Source organism: Alligator mississippiensis, chromosome 1, assembly GCF_030867095.1.
Source record: "Alligator mississippiensis isolate rAllMis1 chromosome 1, rAllMis1, whole genome shotgun sequence".
Lineage (NCBI taxonomy): Eukaryota > Metazoa > Chordata > Crocodylia > Alligatoridae > Alligator > Alligator mississippiensis.
Window position 1 is genome coordinate 97,492,822 of NC_081824.1, and position 22,454 is coordinate 97,515,275.

At 44.8% G+C, this 22,454-nt stretch overlaps 2 protein-coding genes and 1 long non-coding RNA gene across 4 annotated transcripts in view; 1 reads left to right on the forward strand and 2 right to left on the reverse strand.

Annotated features, from left to right (window-relative positions):
- Positions 1-13,426, reverse strand: part of TUBE1 (tubulin epsilon 1) — a 29,998-nt gene extending 16,572 nt beyond the window's left edge. Inside the window, exons 1-5 of the mRNA XM_006263096.4 lie at positions 13,290-13,426; positions 13,127-13,200; positions 6,382-6,434; positions 1,603-1,660; positions 855-970 (exon numbers count right to left, since the gene is read on the reverse strand). Of these exons, the coding sequence (XP_006263158.2) occupies positions 855-970; positions 1,603-1,660; positions 6,382-6,434; positions 13,127-13,200; positions 13,290-13,425 (437 nt within the window). The 5' untranslated portion in view covers position 13,426. The remainder of the gene's footprint in view (positions 1-854; positions 971-1,602; positions 1,661-6,381; positions 6,435-13,126; positions 13,201-13,289) is intronic.
- A 58-nt stretch (positions 13,427-13,484) lies between these two features.
- LOC132252194 (uncharacterized) overlaps positions 13,485-22,454 on the forward strand; it is a 194,636-nt gene continuing 185,666 nt past the window's right edge. For both annotated transcript variants that reach the window (XR_009464092.1, XR_009464095.1), the window contains exon 1: positions 13,485-14,252. This is a non-coding gene — a long non-coding RNA (uncharacterized LOC132252194). The remainder of the gene's footprint in view (positions 14,253-22,454) is intronic.
- Positions 17,873-22,454, reverse strand: part of LAMA4 (laminin subunit alpha 4) — a 172,826-nt gene continuing 168,244 nt past the window's right edge. Inside the window, exons 37-38 of the mRNA XM_006263095.3 lie at positions 22,277-22,396; positions 17,873-18,346 (exon numbers count right to left, since the gene is read on the reverse strand). Coding sequence (XP_006263157.2) covers positions 18,201-18,346; positions 22,277-22,396 — 266 coding nt within the window. The 3' untranslated portion in view covers positions 17,873-18,200. The remainder of the gene's footprint in view (positions 18,347-22,276; positions 22,397-22,454) is intronic.

Here is a 22,454-nt window from a genome sequence, read left to right on the forward strand (position 1 = left end):
ACAGTTGCATAAGTGGTGAAATATGTCGGTGCTGAGAAAGTGGTGGCAGTGCGCTTTTGAACTAAAACACCTCGGAGGTGTGTTTTAAGTCGTTCTAATAAAAGATACCTGATTCACCCAGAGAACCTTGTCTGCCTTAGTTCAAAAGTGCACTGCAGCCATTTTCTGCGCGCTGATGCACATTTTGCCACTTACGCAACTGCATGTGGCGCAGTGCAGTTCGCCTCAGCTCACATGTGGAGCAGAATCGATTAATAGAGTCTGCTTTGAAGCAGCAGATCTCTGGCATGTCACTGGAAAAAAAGTATGCGTATAAATGCCCTGGAGTATTATTAACTATTTGCTATCATCCAAGAAAAAAAATTAAAATATTTTCTGTTGATCTATTTTATTCTGAATTTTTCCTTTTTTGTGATTTAGTGTGTATGGACAAAGGGAAGAGCTGTTACTTGGCAGTCAGAAGTCCATCTGTTCCTGTCAGTCGTTCCACACTCAGTTTCTACAGTAGTTTTACAGTGTCCCAAACCACGTTATAACTTTCAATGAGGAACGAGCACGTGGAGCAAATGGATGCCTAAGAAACAGAGGTACTTTCATGATCCCAGCGTGCTTTGTTTCAAGAGGGGAAGGAGAAACAGCCAAATGATACTTCAGCAAAATGATCTTTATATAAAAAGCTTTTCAAAGCTCTCTTCAAGGCAACGGCAACTGTAAAGTTCACCGATAATATGCTGCCGCTCCCCCAGGTGCAATAGAATTTACTAGACAGCTATTGCTATCGTTCCCTTTTCAGCTGCCATCTAATTAGTAGTTAAAAATGCCTTATGAAAAAAGTTTGCAGAATGTATTCTCACCAGTTGTTCCCTGATCCAGAAACATCTGTGATAAGCTGCTTGCTGTCAAACACATCTCTCAATGGCCCCTGTAGAATTTCATTTACTACACCCTCCTCCATGTCAATCAAGAGTGCCTGAGAAAAGGAAAAGAATTTCTATTCAGTCAGAATGCCACTCTTTTAAAGAAATGAACAAGGAGAATGAATGCATTATCAAGATAAAAACCTGTCTTGTTTTTTTTTCAAATTTTCAGGCCCGGACAGATTTTTTTTCTTAAAAGATACATTATAGATTGAGGAGCCAACTCCAGAAAAATTCATTCTGCTTGCCTTTGTTAGAAAACAAAAATTTAGTGAAACACTATTTCAATTATTATAACTTTTCTTTTTATTGTTTAAAATCTTAAAGACCAAAAATAATAATGAAAAGTACTCAGTAACAAAACTAACCATATGCTGCTGCTTAAAAATTGGTTAACAGTCTCACATAAAAAAATAAAACTTTACTTAAAAAAATTTTAAACCCTAAACAAGAATCTCACTTATAATCTGCACAATCATTTTACAAAATTATGTTAGAAATCATTACTGAAAGCTGTACTCTAATACAGATACAACAATGTGGGAAATTTCAGCTTTAGGCACAATTGAAAGACTTGTACACGTTTATAAGAAAAAGGAGAAAGGCAGAAGGCTCAAAGCAAGACTCCTTTCCTATCAGACAGAGAATGCAATATATAAGAAATGACCTTTCAAATTTGTCTTACTCTTGCTTTTAGAGAGCAGATTTTTCCTTTGTAAATATCAATACCATCACCATCAGTTCTGGAAAAGAAAATGTATTTTTCAAGATCAAAACCATTATATAGGAAGCAAGACAACAAATGCCATAACATCATTTCTGCATTGATTTCTTCTTTTCAAAAGACGTTTGTTTCAATGTAAACCAACAAAACCAGCTCACAAATACAACACGCTGCTAGCTAAAATCTTACATTTCCCCTATAAACAGCAATAACAGAATATTATTCCAATATATATTTTAAGGGTAACCTCACCCAGAAGCTGAGATCATTATTAAAAGTGTACCTCAGAATCACCTCTATATTCTACTAAATACAAGCACTGATTAGCAACGTGTTGAATTTCAGTTCATATCTGATATCTGTGGGACCAGAACCGCGGGTCTGGGCTGAACTATTCTCAATGCAGGAACTCAGGGATGGTTCTAAACCACCTCTAAATTTGTTTCTGAAACAGACAAATCAGAAACCAGTATAGCTCCAAAATCTGGCAGAATTTACAAGTATACCTTAAAGCTGTGGTTGTCAACAAGGGGTACACGTACCCCTAGGGGTACTTAAAAGGGCTGTAGGGAGTACGCAGAACTGATGTGGCCAATAATTGCCGTGTGCGTGTGCGCAGCTGCAGCGCAGCCTAGCCATGTGGAGAGCAGCTGGGTCCAGCTGGTAAGTCTGTTGTGGGGGAAGAGGCATGGGGGAGGGAGTGGGGTGGGGGCTGCCCAGCCAGGGCTGGGCACAAACCGAGCCATGGGGGGAGGGGGGGGCAGCTACTGCCGCTATGCACACCCTGGGAAGGCATGGGAGGCCTGTGCCCCCAGATCTGTGCACAGGGCGGGGCAGGCTAGTACTGTGGGCTGCAGCTGGGCCAGCACTGGGCTCTTCTTCGTGTGGCACTGGGCTGGGCTGGGCAAGGGGGTTGAGGGGGCTACAGTGAATTCTGGAGTGGCTGTAGCCCACCCCCCAGCGCTGCTCCCATAGGACCCCATGGTGAGGGAGGGAGTGGGGCTGGGGCAGGTACTGCCTAGCTGGAGTGGAGTGCAGGATGGAGGCATGAGTGGCTTGTCCAGGGGGTGCGGGGCAGGAGCGACTCCCACTGCTGCGTGCACCCCAGGAAGGCATGGGGTGGCGTGTGCCCCTGGATCTGCATGCAGGGTAGGCTGGACTGCTACTGCAGGCTGGGCCTGCGCCAGACTGTTCCCAGTAGGAGTGTTGGTCTGGGCTGTGTTGGGAGGGGCTGGGAGGGTGCTACAGTGAATTCTGGAGTGGCTGCAGCCTCTCCTGTAGCCCTCTCCCAGCGCTGCTGCCACCCACCCCAAGCGCAGCCTGGCCCAGCTCCCGCCGGGAAGACCCTGGCGCTGCACCTGGCCCCACCCTGCAGTGGCAGCCTGCCTTTGCCCCGTGCACAGATCTAGGGTTACATGCCCCCCATGCCCTCCTGGGGTGTGCGCAGTGGTGGGAGCCCCTCCCCTCTCTGTGCTCTCCAGACGAGTTGCTCGTGGATCTATCCTGCACTCCGCCCCAGCTGTGCGGCACCTACCTCTGCTCCAGCTCCAGCTCCAGCCCCAGCCCAGAGGGTTGGGGTCCGGATGCCTCCAAGTTCCACTTGCTCTCAGCTGTATGGCCGCACAAGCAAACTAGGACAGTGGCATTGTTTAATGCACTGCAACGTGCATGTAGACAGCTGGCTGGGGCATTAGGCTCACAGGGCTGGCAGGGGGCATGAAGGTGCTTCACCACAGGAGCTGCCTGCCAGATAGCCCTGCACTGGAGCATGTTTGTGCCCCAGACAACCCCTCCGTAGCAAACTGAGCTGGGTTACAGCAGCCCTGGGTGGCAGGCTGACCCTCCAGGCCCACTGTTAGCTAGGGCTGTTCTGATACAGTTCAACGTGCTGCAATCCTGGGCACATGTATAAACACGACACCTGGGAGCAATAAACCCTGGTATGAACTACGCTGGAGTTTAGTCAGTTAAATTAATTTTATGTGTAGTCATTCCCAGTCCTGGTTAACACAACAGTATTTTGCCACTACCGTTATGTTCTAGAAGAGAAGTCTGAAAAGGTCACTCCTCTTGGCTGACAGATAAGCTAACAAAATCCCCCCTGTATAAGACACTGCTGTATCCAAAGAAAAGGGTTGTTTTTTTTGGCTTAGCTCATGTTGTTAGGGGAAGTGCTATAGCTATGTTGGCATAAAATATTTGTTGGCATATGTTGCCACTTCACTAAGTGGCTCTGCTGAAATAGCTATAGCAACAGTGGCTTTGTAGTGTACACATTCTCATATTCTCTGATAGAGAAGGAATGAGAGAGAATACATAATACATTCACTGACATAAGCATAATGTGTGAGAAGCAACTGGAATGTTAAGTGCGAATAAAAATTAAGATCGTTATTTACAGATTATATTTTATAGCAAGTGAAAAACCTGTTTTAAAAGTGGTCTTTTCACTGTTTAAATTACATGCAATCACACCATCTTTCCCCCTAGAACAGGGGTTTTCAAACTTGTTTAATAAGTGTACCCCCGGTGTCCAGACATGGGGGGCACGGCGGGGTGGGACGGGGAAGGTGGGTGGTGTGTGGCTGGACGTGGAGTGGGGGCTGAGGAGGGGCACGGAAGGACACAGAGTGGGAGGGGGAAGGGGGGGGGGCTACGTCTGAGTTCTGCCCCCCCAGCTGTGTCCAGCTAGCCAAGTGGCACCTGTGCAGCCTGCAGAGGAGTGCTACTGCCCTCCCCCCGCCACTCCCTCAGCCCTGCTCCTGGGAGGTGGTGGCGTGGGGTGGTGGGTGGCAGCACTCCATCCCTGCCCACCTGTGCGTAACCCCTAGGGCCTTCCCAAGTACCCCTGGGGGTACACGTACAAACGGTTGATAACCTTTGACTTAGAAGATTAAAATTGCCAGCATTTCAGATCCCTGGCTTAATACCATTAAAAGCTGAACAAGTAAATAATCGTCAGCTCCTTTCCAGACCAGACAGGAGAAGAGCAGTTTACTGATGTGTAACACAATCAGAACTCATTAGTACAATACTGATCAGATTTCTGGATTCTATACCTGGTTCTGGGAGAGCAGTGTGGTTTACAGTGATCAAAGACAGGATAACCCAGATTAGTGCAATGACTGTGAAAGTCTGAAGTGCAATGCAGAGGACTGGAGTTTCCCCGTGTTAAGACTTGGGTTCTGTGTCTACAATAACACTGCATAAGCTCCGTGTCAACTTTTTTTTAAATGGGCAAGGGAGCATTTAGCAGTTTTTCCCTAAATTATTTTCTAAATTGGTTTCAAAACTATTGCCAGGCAGGGTATTGAACTGAAACTACAAGATTTGAAGTCTTTTCATATACTTCCCTACATAACAAAGAAATGATGCTTGTACTGTGGTACAAGTGTCAAATTAAAATATATCAGCTTCATCATGGTCTACATTTCCTATTATAAACATAAGGCTAAACTACAATTTGTAGATAAACACTAATAATATAAATGATATTTGAGGATTCAACACACAAGCAGCAGAAGTGGAACCACAGGGTGGGTCCAAAAGCTTTTAAGCTGTTTTATGAAGAGGTAAAAACTGAAATGATCTAAAATCCAAGCAAGCACTCAAAACAACCACTCACTCGGTGCAGCTATATGTGCAATTATCCTAATGCAATAAATTCCAGAGCAGTTTGTGCCACAGTCAGCTGCTTCTGGGTTCAGTGTTTACGGAGGCCTCGGGGGGTCAGCCCCAGGCTCTGTGTGGTAGTGTCTGGGCTGGCTACAGCCCCCGCACAGTATTACCCTTGTGCCTCAGCCAGCCCCAGTCACTGTCTACACGTGCTTTTTGGCAGCGTAAAGTACTCTGCCATAGGACAGTACTTGTCCCGGACAGTATTATCCTACAGTGGAGTTAATTTACTGCACCCCAATATGGGCAGACATATAGATGATGATGCTTTACTGTGGAGCTAATTGGTCAACTCCATAGTAAAGCACATGTGTAGATACACCTACTAGGTTTTGGTTTGTCATTTCAATGCCAACCCCTCAAAGTTTTATAGCTCATGTTAAAATTGTACTCTGTAATACAAACTTACCTATGATATAATGACTGCTAAAATAGAGTTGACAATATCCTACTACAACAATAAGTGCATAACTACCTCAGTCCTTTTAGTACACTGCAGTATACAGGGCTTGTAAGAATGGACAGAAAGAAAATAGCAAGGTGGCAACTTCATGGGAAAAGCATTTTTCTACCTTAACTACCTTTGCGCTCAAGACAGAAAAGGTCAGGAAAATTTTCTCAACTTCTGCATCACAGAAAGTGATTCTTAAGTGAATTCCTTTTATAAAACTCTTCAATAAATGCTGGAGGCCATTATTTCTATTTGGACCTGATAGAGATGGTAGCAGAATAATTTTTTAAAATGAAGATTTATAAGACCTGCAGAGTCATTAAGTCTTGACTGCCTTTCTTCTGGGAAGGAGGGAGAAGGAAAAACGGTTTTCAACACATTAGAATAGCAAGGGGAGTAGAGAAATAAGTGGAGGAGAAGAAACACAATGTATCAAACAGAAAGTAGAAAGTAAAAGATAGTAGGAACACTTTCTACCACAAAATAGTAATTTGACCTGAAACAAAGATAAAACTGCACTTACTTGTTCAAGGCAAGAGCAAATACTGAAATCAATTAAAATAAACATTACCGTGTTAAACTTCAAAAAGCTCTCCAGAAACAGTAAAGCTTACCTGGTATCCACATTTCTAAAGAAACTGCTTAATGCTTCATCATAAATTCCTTTCTAAAAATGGAAACATTGTGTGAGAAGTTGTGTGTGCAACTTCAGAGATTTTCAGTGCCATTTCTAGTCAATGGTGCACAATCATATTTACCCAAAAACACACACAGGACCTGAAGTTAAGAAAACAAATAATTCTTCTGATAACAAAAGATAGTTTTATTCAACTAAAGATTTCACAAATATCATCATTCAGATTTTCTTTTTTATAATGGAAAACACAATAACATTTATCAATCAGAGCAGTAACTTAGCTCACTGCTCTCCATGTTGTATCTATGTTACTGCACCTGGTCCATACATATTTTACAGCTGTTCATTAAAGAGTAAAGAAAAAATGAAGATGTGTTGATGTGTACTAGGGGTGTCAAATCCATGGCTTGTGGAGGCAAGTCATCCAGCCCATGGGGCTTCCTCACTGTGTCTGGCAGAGTTGCCATGTTGGTGTGGCCAGCCTCTAATCCACAGCATAACATAGCCACTGGCAGTGATTGGTACACTTTACAGCCCAGCCTACCTTTTCCTATCATCAGATTTATTATTTTTGATCAATGCTGGCTATGAAAATTAGCAACCATCAGCAGTGGGGTTGAGTGGCAGCGGTGGCATCAACCCAACAGGTGCTGGCAGGGAATATGGTCTGCCAGCTAATTTGACATCCTTGCTTTACACGGTAGTAGAAATACAGGAATTACCATACTGAATCACTTACACTCTACTCGACTCACAAGAAGAAAAGAATAGCAATTTCTTCTCCAGACATTCACACTGGCCCAGAAATTGAAAAGGAGAGGGGTAGACAGGTTCCACAGATTCTATATCCAACTGGCATCCGCCTGACCTGAGGAATGATTCCCCTGATCCATACCTACTGTACTTCAGGTTATAGGGGCTACTTAACATGGAAGTGAGGTAAGGGAGAACTGGGCCTGAAGACATTCGTCAATGGCACATAAGTCTCTTTCTATCAAATTACTGCATTCATATGGCATATCCAAAAGTCAAAGAATTAAAACTTTTTCATTCAAGGCCTTCATGTTTTCTAAATGAGGGTGCTTTCCAGTGCAACGCTAATATCCATTCAGACTACAGCAACAGTGAAAAAAAAGGCAGCAGCACTACAAGTCAGCATTAGATCAGTACTGTCAACACAGGCACATCTTTGAGAGTGCTTATGTCTGTAGCTATACCACGTTTCAGCAGCCCACAAAGCCTAAAATGACTTTTAATGAGTGTGAAAGTAAAAGATCGAAAAGGGAACATAGTTGCCTATGAAAAAGATCACAGGGGCTTACCTCTAACTATAGTTATCATTATACAAAAGAGGAAAAAGCTATAGCTGGGCAACATGCAATCCATCAGTCCTGTCCTGAAATTCTCTTTATGGCAGAGGTATCAATTTTATCTTGCCTAGTAGGCTGGATGAGGGGCATGAGGCCAGCCTGTACTGGGCCCACAGGCTGCACTGGGCCCACAAGCTGGTCCCACATGCTGCAAGCAGCAGGTGAGGCTGGAGCTTGTGTGGGCACTGTATGCAGCATATGAAGCCAGTCTCATGCATGTGCTGCATGTGGCATGTGCATGTGGGGCTGGTCAGAGACCAGCCCCACATGCACCACTGTGCCCACAGGCACCACTGTGGCTTGGATACTAGGTCTCTGTCGGTACAGTATCTTTGACATCCCTGCTTTATAGGGAACAACTTTAATGCCTTAGGAAAAAAAGGCATCTGTAATAGGGATGTGAATGGTTAAACGGTGATATTGATAACTGGTAATACCTTACTGATTATTGTTTAGTGTGGGATGGAGAGCATTCTGGCAGTGCTCCTGAAGGCAAAAGGGCAGACAGGACAGAGTGAGGGAAGAATGAGGAGGGGGAGGACTAGTACCTAGTATGACAAGAAAGAAGCAAGGGAGCTGAGAAGGGCTGTTGATCTTTCTTGTAGCAGCGCAGCCCCAGCTCCTTCCTTGCTGTCCGCGCCGAGGCGTGTACACCCGCTGCTGGCAACGAGCCTGGGCGGGGCTCTGCAGACCCTGGTGCAGCTGCTTGCAGCCCCAGCCCCAAACACCTATGCACTGCAGTGGGCAAGGGAGTTCCCAGCCCACTGCTGCTGCCAGCGTGCACCTGCCCAGGGGCAGGGGCTGGCTGAAGGCAGCAGCAGCGAGACCTACTTCACCCAGTTCCTGGCAGATAATCGCTTAACCCATAACATCAGTGGGGTTTAAACGGATACTTATTTAATCAATATTTACATCCCTAATCTGTAGTGGCATTTTTTTTGTGAACTGACAGTCATTTGTCACAAGTAAAATTTCAGGGATTAAGAGGGCATTTATAACCACACACAGACAAAACTGCTTAAGGTGTCTATGGTTAAGGTGGACAGCTATTATGCAAATAGTATAAGCTGTCTGCCATCTTCTATTGACTTCAACATTAAAGGTACCGCTTAAGATGCACTAGGTTTATTTTGTGCAGAATATATACAGTTGTCCACACTACTATGTGCCTCCTCAGAGTGTTACCTCATCATTTACAACAATGGTGCTCAATCATTTGGCCCCAGAAGCCAGATGAGTGGCATGGGACACATCTGCAGACCAGATCAGGCCTTGGGAGCCTGGGACCACCCCCCGCTCTGCGCACCACAATTGGTTTGCTTCATGCCAAACCGGGTTTCTGGACGGGGTCAGCACTACCCCCCCACACTGGGACTGGGTCCTGGGGCGCTGGCACTGTTCCTCCTGTCCTCCCTATACCAGGATTGGGCCCTGAGACCCAGTACTGCCCCTTCCCATGCTGCTATTGGGGCCTGGAATCACCCCTGCCCAGGCCCGAGCACTTAGATTAGGTGCTGCATCTAGTGCACAAGGCTTCTGGGGAGCAAGTTTCGCCTGCTGCCAAATTTCTGGGCCCGTAGGAAGCCCCACAGGCTGGATGACATGACATTGCAGGCCATGGAGCACCCCTGATTCAGATGACAGTGAGACTGAGGGCTCTCAGACATCAATCATCAGCAGCCTTGAAACTGTTTAGCATCTCTCAGTTTTAGAGCTTTTTTCCTTCTAGATATCTCTGCTGCAGACATTAAGCTGAAACTCCTGCACATGGACAGTGGTTGGTATGTGCTGCAAGACTTAACTCTCTACCATTCAAAAAAGACAAACAGCCATTTGCCTGAGAAACCCACTATAACTGGCTTAAACCATGGGCATCACACTCCCTTGGTCCCCCAGTGTGATGAAATCATCAGCAAAGCTAGCCACATTTTATCATGCATCAGCAGATGCATGACAAATAGATTTCATAGATGGTAGGGCTGGAAGGGACCTAGAAGATTATCAAGTCCAGCCCCCTGCCCCAGGGGTAGGAAGTCAGCTAGGGTCAAAGGACCCCAACAAGATAAGCATCCGAATGCTTCTTGAATAAGTCCAGAGTAGATGCCTGCACCACTTCTGGAGGGAGTCTATTCCAGGTCTTGGGGGCTCAGAAAGTAAAGTAATTTTTCCTTATGTCCATCCTAAAATGGTCTTGGAGGAGTTTATGATCGTTGGTCCTTGTTTTTCCTTGGGTTGCCCTGGTGAACAGACGTTCTCCCAGATCCTGATACACATCCATTATGTACTTATAAGCAGCCACCAGGTCCCCTCTGAGCCTGCATTTTACCAGGCTGAAGAGTCCCATGGCTCTTAGCATTTCTTAGTAAGGCCTATTCTCTTGCCCTCTGATCATGCATGTGGCTCTCCTCTGGACTCTCTCAAGCTTCTTGACATCCTCTTTGAATTGTGGAGCCCAGAACTGGATGCAGTACTCCAGATGCAGCCTCACCAAGGCCAAGTACAGCAGGAGGATGACATCCTGAGATTTACTTGAGAAGCATCTATGGATGCAAGCCAGAGTGTTTGCTTTACCAGCTGTGACAGTGCATTGGTGGCTCATGTTGATCTTGTGGTCAATCATGACTCCCAAATGCCTTTCAGCAGTGGTGCTAGCAAGCATAGCACTGCTGAGCCTATAAATATGCTGTGGGTTTTTCTCCCGAGGTGGAATACCTTACATTTATCAGTATTGAACATCATCAGGTTTGTATCCGCCCACCTAAGTTTATCCAATCAGCCTAGATCACTAGCCTGTCCTCAGGTGTGGACGCTATGCCCCAAAGTTTAGTGTCATTGGCAAACTTAGCCAGTGCGCTTCTGACATCAATGTCCACATCGTTTATAAAGATGTTAAAGAGAACTGGTCCAAGGACAGAGCCTTGGGGGACACCGCTGGTCACAAAGCGCCATAATGATTCGCTACCATCTACCACTACCTCTCTGGGTCCGACCTCAGAGCCAATTTCCTAGCCATCGGACTGTGGTGTAGCTGAGGCCACAGTTGGCCAATTTTTCTATGAGGAGGTCATGGGACATCAGAACAAAGGCTTTTTTAAAGTCCAGATATATGATGTCAATCTCTTCTCCCTTGTCCAGGTGATATGTCACCTGGTCATAGAAAGAGATGAGATTGGTCAGGCAAGACCGACCAGCAACAACCCGTGCTGGCTGTCCCTCAGGATGTTGCCCTCAGCCAGCTTATCAAGAAGGGCCTCTGATAATTTTCTCTAGAATTTTACCGGGGATTGAGGTTGAGCCGATTGGCCTGTAATTTCCAGGATCTACTTTCCGCCCTTTCTTGAAAATGGGTACCACATTGGCCTTCTTCCAGTCTTCAGGTAATTCACCTGAGCGCCACGAGTTTTTGAATATTTTGCCAATGGTTGGGCTATGATACCTGCCAGCTCCTTGAGTACTCTAGGGTGTAACCTGTCAGGACCAGCTGACTTGAAGGTGTCCAGCCTCTCAAGGTGATCCAAACAGAACCAAGGAGGTGGTACTTCCCCTCTATGCGGCATTGGTCAGACCACAGTTGGAGTACTGCGTCCAGTTTTGGGCACCGTACTTCAAGAAGGATGTTGATAGACTCGAGAGGGTCCAGAGGAGAGCCACTCGTATGGTTAGGGACTTACAGGACAAGCCCTATGGGAGAGACTGAGGGACCTGGACCTCTTCAGCCTCCTCAAGAGAAGGCTAAGAGGTGATCTTGTGGCTGCCTACAAATTTATTAGGGGGACACAGAAAGGGATCGGAGATGCTCTGTTCACCAGGGGACCTCTTGGGGTAACAAGAAACAATGGCCACAAACTGACAGAGAGCAGATTTAGGCTAGCTATCAGGAAAAAACTTCTTCACAGTAAGGGTGGCCAAAATTTGGAATGGGCTTCCAAGAGAGGTGGTACTCTCCCCTACCTTGGGGGTCTTTTAAGAGAAGGCGGGATAGGCATCTGGCGGGGTCATCTGACCCTAGCACTCTTTCCTGCCTAGTAAGGGGGTCAGACTCGATGGTCTGTTGAGGTCCCTTCTGACCCTAGCATCTATGAATCTCCCCTCCACTGCTGACACGCGTCCCTCACCAGCGGCTCTGTACTCTAGAATTTGGTGGCAGGTCTCATCCTCGCTCCTGAATTCCTGGTCTATCCAGGAGCCCTGGGGATGGATGATATCGCATTGTAGTCTACATTATCCAAAAAGTACACCTGGCATCAAAATGCAGCAACTTCTACTTGAGTTACAGTATTCCTTTTACTAAGATAGTCACAGCTTGTCTCTATGAGGATGCTCAGAAGCGGTAATCTGGATTTATTTTTAAAATAAATCTATTAAATGCCTGTGCAAACACACTTATTCTGTGTTAAATGGGCCTCTATTTGATTTTACTTGCTTTGCTTCCAAAGCAGACAATGCCAAAGAAAATGAATGCCACTTTCACTGTGTACTAAGGGGTCCACACCGGAGCTTAGTGACAGTTTAACAAAATCACCTTGAATTGGCACATTTACTTAAACCTTCTGCCCCTGTGAGCTGGACCCAGCAGGTGGGGCTGATCCACAGGTGCAATGTGGTGAGCTGAATGACATCCAGCGGCAGCGACCCTGCATCCGGATCCAGTCCAGTGTGATCTAGCACCATCATCTGACCCACCAGGCTTCCCATGGGTCCAGAAATTTGGCAGCAGGAGAGCTACAATTCAAGTTGCCCTAACACTGAAGCACCTTTAGGCCCCAGCCAGCCCCTCCGCAGCCCTGGGCTGACAGGCTGACCCCCTGGACTCCTTCCCAGCTGGGGCTGCTGCAACCTGCCTCAACGTGCCCCCAATCCAGGGCACACGTGTAAACGAGCAATAAACTGCAGAGCAATAAGCTGCCCCCTAATGGCACAGAGAGATACACCCAGGTTCATTTTTTCTGAGCCTCCCTGTGCACCCTCCAGCCTCAGGCATCTTCTAGGAGAGACTCTGGATTGACCAGCCTCTTGTGGAGCTGCTCCTGGCTCACAGAGGCAGCCAGGCACCTCTAGCCCAGGACGAGCCGCGGGTTGGAACCCACTGGCTCCTACCAGGCAGGCAAAAAGTGGACGGGACAGCTCAGCCCCCAATCCCACTGCCTACTAACCCACCCCAAGAACGGGCAAGGCACCGGCCCTACTTGAAGGCCACCCCCCGAGGAACGGCCCCACGTGGGGCCCTGCTTGGCGCTCCGCCCCGCCACTGCCGCTCCACCCGAGTCCCGAGGGGGCGGGGCTTGGGGCTCCGCCCCGCCCCCGTGGCGCGGCGCTCCGCCCGGGGCGTGGCGGCGGTTGGGCGGCCGTTACCTGGTTAACGGCGGCGTGCTCCCGCAGCGCCAGGTCCCAGAAGCGGCAGCCGATCTGGTTCCCACATTGGCCCACTGCAAAGCGGGGAAGAGACTCGGGTCAAAGGGGGCGCGGGGACAGGATGGGAGACCCCCATTTCCTCCCGACCCCTCCCCCCACTCACCCTGCACCACCACCGACTGCGTCATGGCCGCGCGCTCTGTCTCCGGGGCACCATCCCCCCCCCCGCCTGAAAGAGGGCGGGGCCTCCCAACCGCGCGGTGCCAGAGGGACGCCTCTCGTTTGCACGCAGAACGCATGCGCGCAAAGCCGTCCTTCCTCCTCTCCCCAGTAGATGGAACAGTCCAAGTGCAGTCGAACGCAGGGGAGGATGGTCACGTGCCTCCGCGCTGCCCTGGGCTCGTGGGTTTGCGTTGGAGGCCCCGGGCGGGAGCGCTGGCGCCGCTGTGGTCCCTGGCCTGGAGTGTAGGGATGAGCCGGACTTCTGCACGTCACGTCCCTGACACGTAGTAGATGATGGTTGCAGGGGCTCGGACTAGGTGACCTCTGGAGGCCCCACCCAGCCCTGCTTCTCTCCAGTGTTGCTGGGTATCCGGTGATTGTTGTATTTGTATGGTCATGTCAACCCTGGGTTTGCTGCCAGCGCTTCCTTATGACTGCTTGTCTCAAAGAAATGCTTCAACTTTGATGACCCAGTTCTCACTCGCTCGCTGCCACCTTACTGTGAGCAATATCAAGTAAATAAGACCTATTTGCATATTTTCTACTGTACAATACTTTTCCAGCAAATACGATAATTTTGAGCTTCCAATATAACTTTATATTTAAGACCTAACAATGCTGCTTCTTGAAGACTAGGATCCCTGCCAGCTCTCTCCCCCTCTCCACACCAGCCATTGCCCCACAGCAGGGAGGGGGGCATGACCCCCAATGTCTGCAGTCTCATGGGTAGCAGAGCAGTGGCACCAGGCTCCTGCTGCCAAATCTCTGGACCTGCGGAGAGCCCCCATCCTGGTGCGCAGGGCTGGGCGAAGGTGATGCAGGCCACCAGGACCTGGTCGTGGCATATGGGAGATGTAGCAGGCCATCCTCATGGGGCTGAGACAGTCCTCCTGGGCCCAAACTGGTGAGTGGGACCAGTGGGAGGTGGCTCCTACGGCCTAATCTTTGTTCAATCATGGCATTCCTCTTGGGCTAACAGCGTGAGCGCTGCTGTTCTACAGACTCATTGAAATTGTCATTCAAAATTTTTTGAATTGGAGGTGATACCAGGTGTTGCCATCATAGAATCATCATAGAAAATAAGGGTTGGAAGAGACCTCAGGAAGTCATCTGGTCCACCCCACTGCTCAAAGCAGGACCATCCTCAAGTAGATCAGTGTGAGAGTAACACTGCGAGGGCCCTTAACTATGGCAATGACCCAAAATGAGATATGCAAAAAAAAATATGCAGGAAAATGGAAGTGGTGTAAACTTTATTTTAAAAGTATAAATGATTTCTGCCCCCTATAGCCGCAGTTCAATGCTTTTGTTTCTCAGGCAAATAATTGCAGGTAGTAGAAGCCAGGGGATAGTATCTTTTTGTAGAATGGGGGGTGAATTGAGAGGCATTTTAGGAATGTAGACATGCTGTTGCATCACAACATAATGACATCACAAGTTGGATGATACTGCTTCACATTATGACAACGCTGCCTCCTAACATCATTTTGCTGCCTCCTAACACCATAGAGCAAACTAGCATCCTATGACAAAGGATCATAGAATCATAGAAAATTAGGGTTGGAGTGGACCTCAGGAGGTCATCCAGGCCCCCGTGTCCAAAGCAAGACCATCCCCAGCTATGTCATCTCAGCTGGCTTTGTCTACCCAGGTCTTAAAAACTGGGCAGAAGGGTGAAACTGCATCTCAGAAACAGTAGGAGTGAACATATACAAAAGCCTATACAATAAGAAAGGCCTGATTTAAAAAAAAAAACTAAGTTAAAAAGATACAATTTTATTTATATATATTGCTTCACTCTAGCAAGTGGAGTATATTGTGTGCCAGGGGTATCAAATTCATCTGGTGCAGAATTAACTCAATAAAAAGTCCATTTTAACTCTGTATATCTTATTTTTCTATTCGGTTTGGACAAAAAACAAATGATTTAAAGCCATCTTTTGCCCTGAAGTTGGAAGCATTCTGAGTCAGAAATGTAATAGACCCTTTGTATGCTATACATTGCTGTCAAGTTTTTAGCAAGCACCCTTAGGGCAGGGGACTGATATATAAACTTCACTCTCCCCTGTGCACATGTACAGTGAAGTAGATAGAAAGCTTAGTTGGGCAAAAGACATAATCCAGAAAAAGCACTGACTTTTCATTGTTTTGTTACAAATTCAAAGAAAAAAAGATGGCTTTAACATGTCTGTGAATATGTAATTATATCAATGTAAAATCTACTTATACTATAATTATATAAATGTCTTTATTACACTTCAGTGACTCTTGGCAATTAATTATATAATCAGCAGTCTAACTCTAGCTTATGTTTCACTCCTAATTATTTTCTCAATGACTTTTCAACTGGTAATAATATTGTATTATAGTATATCCAGCATCTGAAAAGAAATGGATTCCAGGAGTGAGTTATTCAGTAATTGATGGAGTAGTATATTGGCACAAACCATCATATCTTAGTCTTCTAAATCCTACTAATATATTAGGTCACAACAGTAAGGTATAGTTTGTAACTAAAGAGTGGCAACAGCCACTTACCTACTTACACCTCACACTGCTGTGGGAACCATATCCTGGGATTCATACTAAAGCTGTGTTTCGCTTTGCTATAAGGGCTTAGTTCACCTTAAAACGTCATTATTTTCCAAAGAATTACTATTACAGCCTGCACTCTTCAGCCTTTTTTGTTGTCTTTGGAATGTTGTCCACCTGCTCGATGTGTGAGGAGGAAGGGAGCTGCTTCCTGGCTTAAATGGTGTTTGTATAGCTATAAAATGCCCAACACAGATGAGCACATTTACTTGGCTTGTGATCCTTCCAGTTTGCTGTGCAAGGATGTTTTATCTATTTGCATAAAGTTGAAGTGTCCAGCAAAAAAATGTCCAAGCATTCCTTTAATATTCTCACCATTTCTAGAGAATCTGGCCAAGTTAGCCGTATTGACCAGAGGGTTGATCCAGGAGTATGCAAGGATTTCTAGGAATGAATGATAAAAGCATAATGTAGTCTATTTTGGAGTAGCCTGTGAAATAGTGAAGATGGTACAGGAAGAGTGTTCTGTCTTAAAGACAATGGGTGTATTGTCTTCCATATTCCAGGCAGTTGAAGACATGGGCTTAGTAAGGGCTCCTCTGCATATGTAACCCTCTGTGTACTTCAGAACTTGGTGCTTAAGATTCAGGGATTGGCAGCGACAAGCACCAGGAGCTTGTAGGATGCGGACACAAATAATAAAGCCCTGGGCTATGGTATTTTTCCTTGGAATCCCCTGACTCTGAATGGCTATGACCAAGGATCCTTCTTAAGATAAGAGTCAATGTTAGGGTACAGGAAACTTCCTAGTGGCACTAGCCTCCCTCAAAACACTGGGGAGGTAAGCGTGTACCTTCGGCAGGATGCAAGTCTGAGGAGGGAACCTTATGGAAATTTTCTTCTTAAGAGGGGGAGGAGAGTCAAACCCCGCTCCAATGAATTACCCACTGAGGGGGTCTATTGAAACCTAAACTAGACCAAACTAAGATGGGGTCAATTGAGAATTAAAATATTTATGAGTTCTCATTTAAGCATGCCTTTTGATTTGGGGATGCATTTTAGGTACCAGTAGGACTGCATTTTTCCTTTTCTATGTATAGTGTACCAACAACTTGGGAAGGAATTTCAGGAACCCCTATGGCCAGTTGACTAAGCTATGAGTCTACCATTCTTTTACCTCTTGCATGGAAGGCTACAAATCAGATGGACTGGGAATATTTTGACACAGTTTGTAGCACATCTGGCGAGGGTCAGGTTTTCTAGGGGATCTGAGCAGAATTCAGGATCTGAAGACACTTGACAGAATACATATTGGGATCCATAAGATGTTAGCTATCACTAGACCTTGTAGCTGGCCTAAGTGCTTTTCATGCTTGCTTCTGAGTTTTGTACACTTGGTTTGTGACTGAGTACTGTATCAGAATAAGAGGTGCTGTACCACAATACCGTAGCAACTGCTAAGCAGGGGAGGGGGTAAAGGAAGGAATGATGATTGTATTCTGTGATATAGTTTCTCCAGGTACTGTAGGTGTTAATCTCCTCTTGTTTATGCTAGCATAAATCATGGCAAGCCATATTGAAGTCAGTGGAATTACTTATGTTCTACCAGTACAAATTAGATCAGAAATCATGTCCTGTATCTTTGACATTTGGGGTTATTTATACATGTGCTTTGTAGGTATACAGTTTTAAAGGAAAGTGGTTTATAAAATGTTGAAATTTTGTGTCACACACACACATATATAATCAGAGCTCCCTGTATTAGCAGTTGGTGTTCTAATCTCTAGCCAGTTTAAATAAATGATCTATTTACTATGCAGTATAAATAAGCTGAATGTGAGGTAAAATAATCTTTAAACACGATTATTTGCAGAGAAATTCTATTATCTACTTTTATTCTTTCATGTATATTAGCATTTTTTCAAAATAAACAAGAAGTTGCTTAGGGCATTTGTATGGCATGGAATGAAAATATTTATAGGGTCTTTGGAATGCAACATATTAAAATCACTTTAATTTATTCTGTAATCCATCAACATTATTATGTAGAAGGGCAGTAGGGTTTGCAACACAGAAACTGTAGTAACTGTAAACTCTTGTGTTATATAGCAAAAGCACTGCAGACAAAAAATCTCTTTATTCTTCAGAGGTTTTTTGTTTGTACACATATGTGTTTGAAGTGAGTGACCCTAAATATACAGATTCTGAATGATATAGTTTTATTATTTCTCAGCATTGCAGAGGAATAGAACACAGATCCTTTTGCCTTGTTTATCCTTCAGTGCTGTAAAGACCTTTGCAGTTCTGCTGACGTGCGGTATCAGGCTGCTGGACATGTGTTGATGCTCACTGCACCACTGACCAAAGCTGCTTTACTAAAACTCACTGGTTTTTCATCAATCACCAGGTTACGAATGCAGCCAGTAAAGGAATTTCGTGTGGTCAGGCTGGATGTTAGAAGTGATTCTGAAAGAAACAAAGAATAAAGGATAACTGGAACCAATGATGACTGAAAGAAACTGTATACACATTTTAAATAAAGCAGGTTGAAAACTTGAATAACAATTTTGGAGAGAAAAAAATGAATTATTCACTTTTACAGTCTTTGAAATAGGTCCACGTTCTATTTTAAAGATATTTTTCAAGCTATTTTTTCTGAAATCATGTGGTTTTTTGGTATCTTTTTAAATATTCTTTTTACCAAAACCATAGTTTTCAACATAGACATATTTTGATTTCTATATTTAGGAAAGGGAAATGGGCAGAACAAGGAAGTTGTTTAAGTCAGTTTTTTGATGAGGAGACCACCTGGGGGAACAAAAGATTTCCAAGATCTACCCCATGGTTTTCAATAAGACCAGCTTTTATTCTAGCAAAATTGAAGAGACCAACTTTGGTTCTTAATTACATCCAGAGCAAATTCAGTTGTTGTGCAGCTAACCGATGATAAAAAGACACAAAATCTGTAAAGCAGTATTATTAATAAATGCCTTGCTCTTATACAGCATTTTTTATCACAGTGGGTAACTTCATAGAAGAGAATCAGTATCATTATTCCAGTTTTATAGCTGGGGAAACTAACAGAGGTGAACTGACTTTCCCAGTGTCACCCATCAGACCAGTGGCAGTGCCAGTGCCAGCAACATAACCAAGGTTTCTAATTTAGTACTCTGTCAGTGTGTGCACCCTACAATTTGGGTGCAGGTAAAACAACCAAGAAATAGGACTAAAGCTATCATGATGGCTTTGTAATACATTGGAGCATTGCCCTTTTTGAAATTCCAAAGTAAGAGCAAGTTGCTTTTGTTACTATGAATATAAATCTGGAATCTGTTTTCTGTTCTTTCTAGAAAACAATAACCTTTATTTACAATTTGCTACCAATTTCAGCTCTGACCTATCTTCTGACGTCTTTCAGAATGGGTGAAGCACTGCCAATTTCCAAAAAGGTTATTTAGAGTAGGTATGAGAAATGGTATCATATTGTTTGCACTCACACTCAACTTCTTGATACCTTATAACCAATGGGAAGGCTCTTTTGCATTTTTGCATACGCAAAAGTATGTGAAAAGAATATCAGGCTGTGCAGTTGTAATGTCTTCTGACATATGGCATGTTTACTTGTATATGGGCGCGTCTAAATGAGACACTGCAGCGCAATAACTACAAGCTACTGCACTGTAGCTCATTGCTACTGCACAGTAGCATTGCTGGGCACTAACCATGTGGTGACGTTACTGTTGCTTGTTGCTACTGCACAGTACTGTTGGGGGGAAAAAAACTGTGCGGAGATGGTACTGCACAGTAGTGCTGGTTACTGCACGGTCATTTAGTACTTTCATAAGCTTATGCAAGTACCAAATGACTGTGGAGTAACAATTGCGCAGTCTGCCACTTGTGTAGATGTGCCCTATATCCATGTTCCTAGGTTATATTTAGTTATTTGTATGTTGTATTTATATGACTTACGTTGGCATCATGTCTTGCTTATTGTCTCATTATAGCAATACAGGTGTCAAAGATATGGGCTTCAGGTTGGATCCAGCCCAGAGAGCCCTGTCATCTGGCCCTCGGGACTGTCCCTGGGTCTCATAACTGATCTACACACAGCATGCGACATGCGGTGGACTGGCCCCACATGCCAGGCATCAGATGCAGCTTTAATTTGGTGCTTTCTGCAGCCAGCCAAGGACCCATGTTGCATGTGGTGCCTGCTCCAGGACTGCACTGCATGTGGAAGGTGCTGCACATGGTACCCGCTCTGGTTCCTTTAAGGTGGGTGTTGCATGCAGTGTGGTTCCTGAGTCACCTGGAGCATGTGCCGCAGTCCTGGAGCACATTCCACAGGTACTGGATCTGACATGCAGCAGGACAGGGTCCATGGGCCCAGTCTGGCCCATGGATCAGCACCATGCCACTCATTCAGCCCACGGGGCCAGATGAGTTTGATGTCCCTGGAATACAATATATTCCACTTACATGCATACCAGATAAAAGTATAATGTGCATAATATAATGCCAGTTCCAATATGTTGCCAATGTGTGATGTCTCTAGTATTCTGTAAATAATGTGGAATTATAAAGTTCTATTATTATGGGACAGAACAATATTCACAGTTACCACATTATATTCCCTCTTTGGACAGGGTTTTGCAGTAATTATATAGAAGTTCTAATAACATCCTGATTTGGAAACAGAGGAAGATCAGCCTTATGCACAGAGATGCTATTGTTCCCTTTAGACAATTTTTTTCCCTTTGTAGTATGGGATGGAATAGAACATCACGTTCTTGAGCTATTCATCCAAGAAAAGCAATATTATGAATTGGATTGTTAGTGTTATTCTTGATTGACGTTGAAGGTACATAGCAATAACACTCCATAAAAATGAGAAATGAAGTTTGTATAGGAAGTGATTTAAAAGTCAAATCATGTGCTGTACATTAGGGGTGTGTGAAGCTTTGGTCACTTATTCAATTTGGAGAAGATTCGGCCCAATGTGGAAGCCGAATCACTGAATCCGACTTGAATCGGGAGACCAAAAAAACCCTCTGAATCAATTTGGAAAAGATTCAGGAAAAGATTCAGAAGGCAATCTTTCAGGGGAACAGAAACTGAGAAGAGAGAGGGAGAGCAGGGGGGGAAAGACTGACATCTGTAGCTGGCTAGTGACTCTGATATTTCCCTGAGTCCTGTTCCAATCAGTGCTCTGGGGGAGGGACGTAGAAACAGCACATAAGCCTGTGTCTTCAGCTTTTCTGTACCTTTTGTGAGCTGTTTCTTCTTGAGCAAAAGAGGGGTGGGTGGCTGACCCAGAAACAGGTGGGCAGGTGGAGATCTAACCAGCACTGGGAAGGCCCCCTGTTACAAGCTATCATCCCTGCTGTTTTCATCCAAATCTGCCTTAACACACACAGGTGACAAGTTTTGCTTTCAGGAGTTTGAGGTGCAGTTTTCCAGAAACTCCTGCATCTATCTCCTTGAAACTTGGCAGGCTTCATGCCCTCAGAAGGGGCTACCATCCCTGCTGTTTTCATCCAAATCTACCAGAAAATGACATTATAGGTATCTCAGTAATTTCCCATTATAGTCTATGGCCAAATCACTGAATCTCTCCAAATCTATGCCAAATCTTCCAAAGCTGATTCGACTGAATCGATTCAGGACAGTGATCCGAATTTCCAAATCAGATCACTGTCCTCTGAATCATCCGAATCCGCATCAAATACTTCCCTATTTGCACAGGCCTATTGGTTATAGTTTGCATATGAAACTTTCAGTGGACAAGCAGCCTGTTGAATAGGAGGAGTAAATTTAGCAATTTTGAGCCACACCACACAGGTGCTTTGTGACTCACAAGATCATATTAACCAACACTTGCACATGAGAAACTGATAGAGCCAGATTTTTTTTATATTTTAATAATTATTCATAATTAGCGCTCAAGGGAGTCAGGCTTGGAGAAGGTAGGGGAGCAGGTTAGCAGCAACTATATTTTAAGACTAGAACTATATCTCAGTAGGGCTTTCAATCCCATGGAAAACTTTACAGTTCAATTCTTAATTAAAGTGAAAAGTCCATGGGATAGCAAACTGGCTGCATTGGTGGCTCTCACACTGCCAAAAATGCTTCAACTGCATTGAAACAGCCTCTCTGAGGGAATGCTGTTCAGTCAAAAAATTTTTAGCAGCTTTACTTGAACTTCAACATTTCAGACTACATCAGGAAGACAGAGATTACAGAGGAATGGTATGTTTTCCCCACTCTCTCTTTCAAAGAAAAGTAAACTTCTAAGTTTCTTTTAAAAAATACTTGGAATGGGTCCCTTCCAGCCCCTAACAATCTATGAATCTATGAACTTGGGAATAAAGATTTAAGAAAGCTGACAAATCTTACCTGGCACACCTCCAATAAACACAGGTTCCCTGTGGTCAATTGCTCTGGGATTTAGTGGCCCCACGACATGGTTTACTTCAGAGTCCACATCTAACTGCACTACGTTAGAGTCTCTTATCACTGGAATGCAAAGCACAAGTGGATGAAGAACTTTAATTATAAATGATATCATTTATGT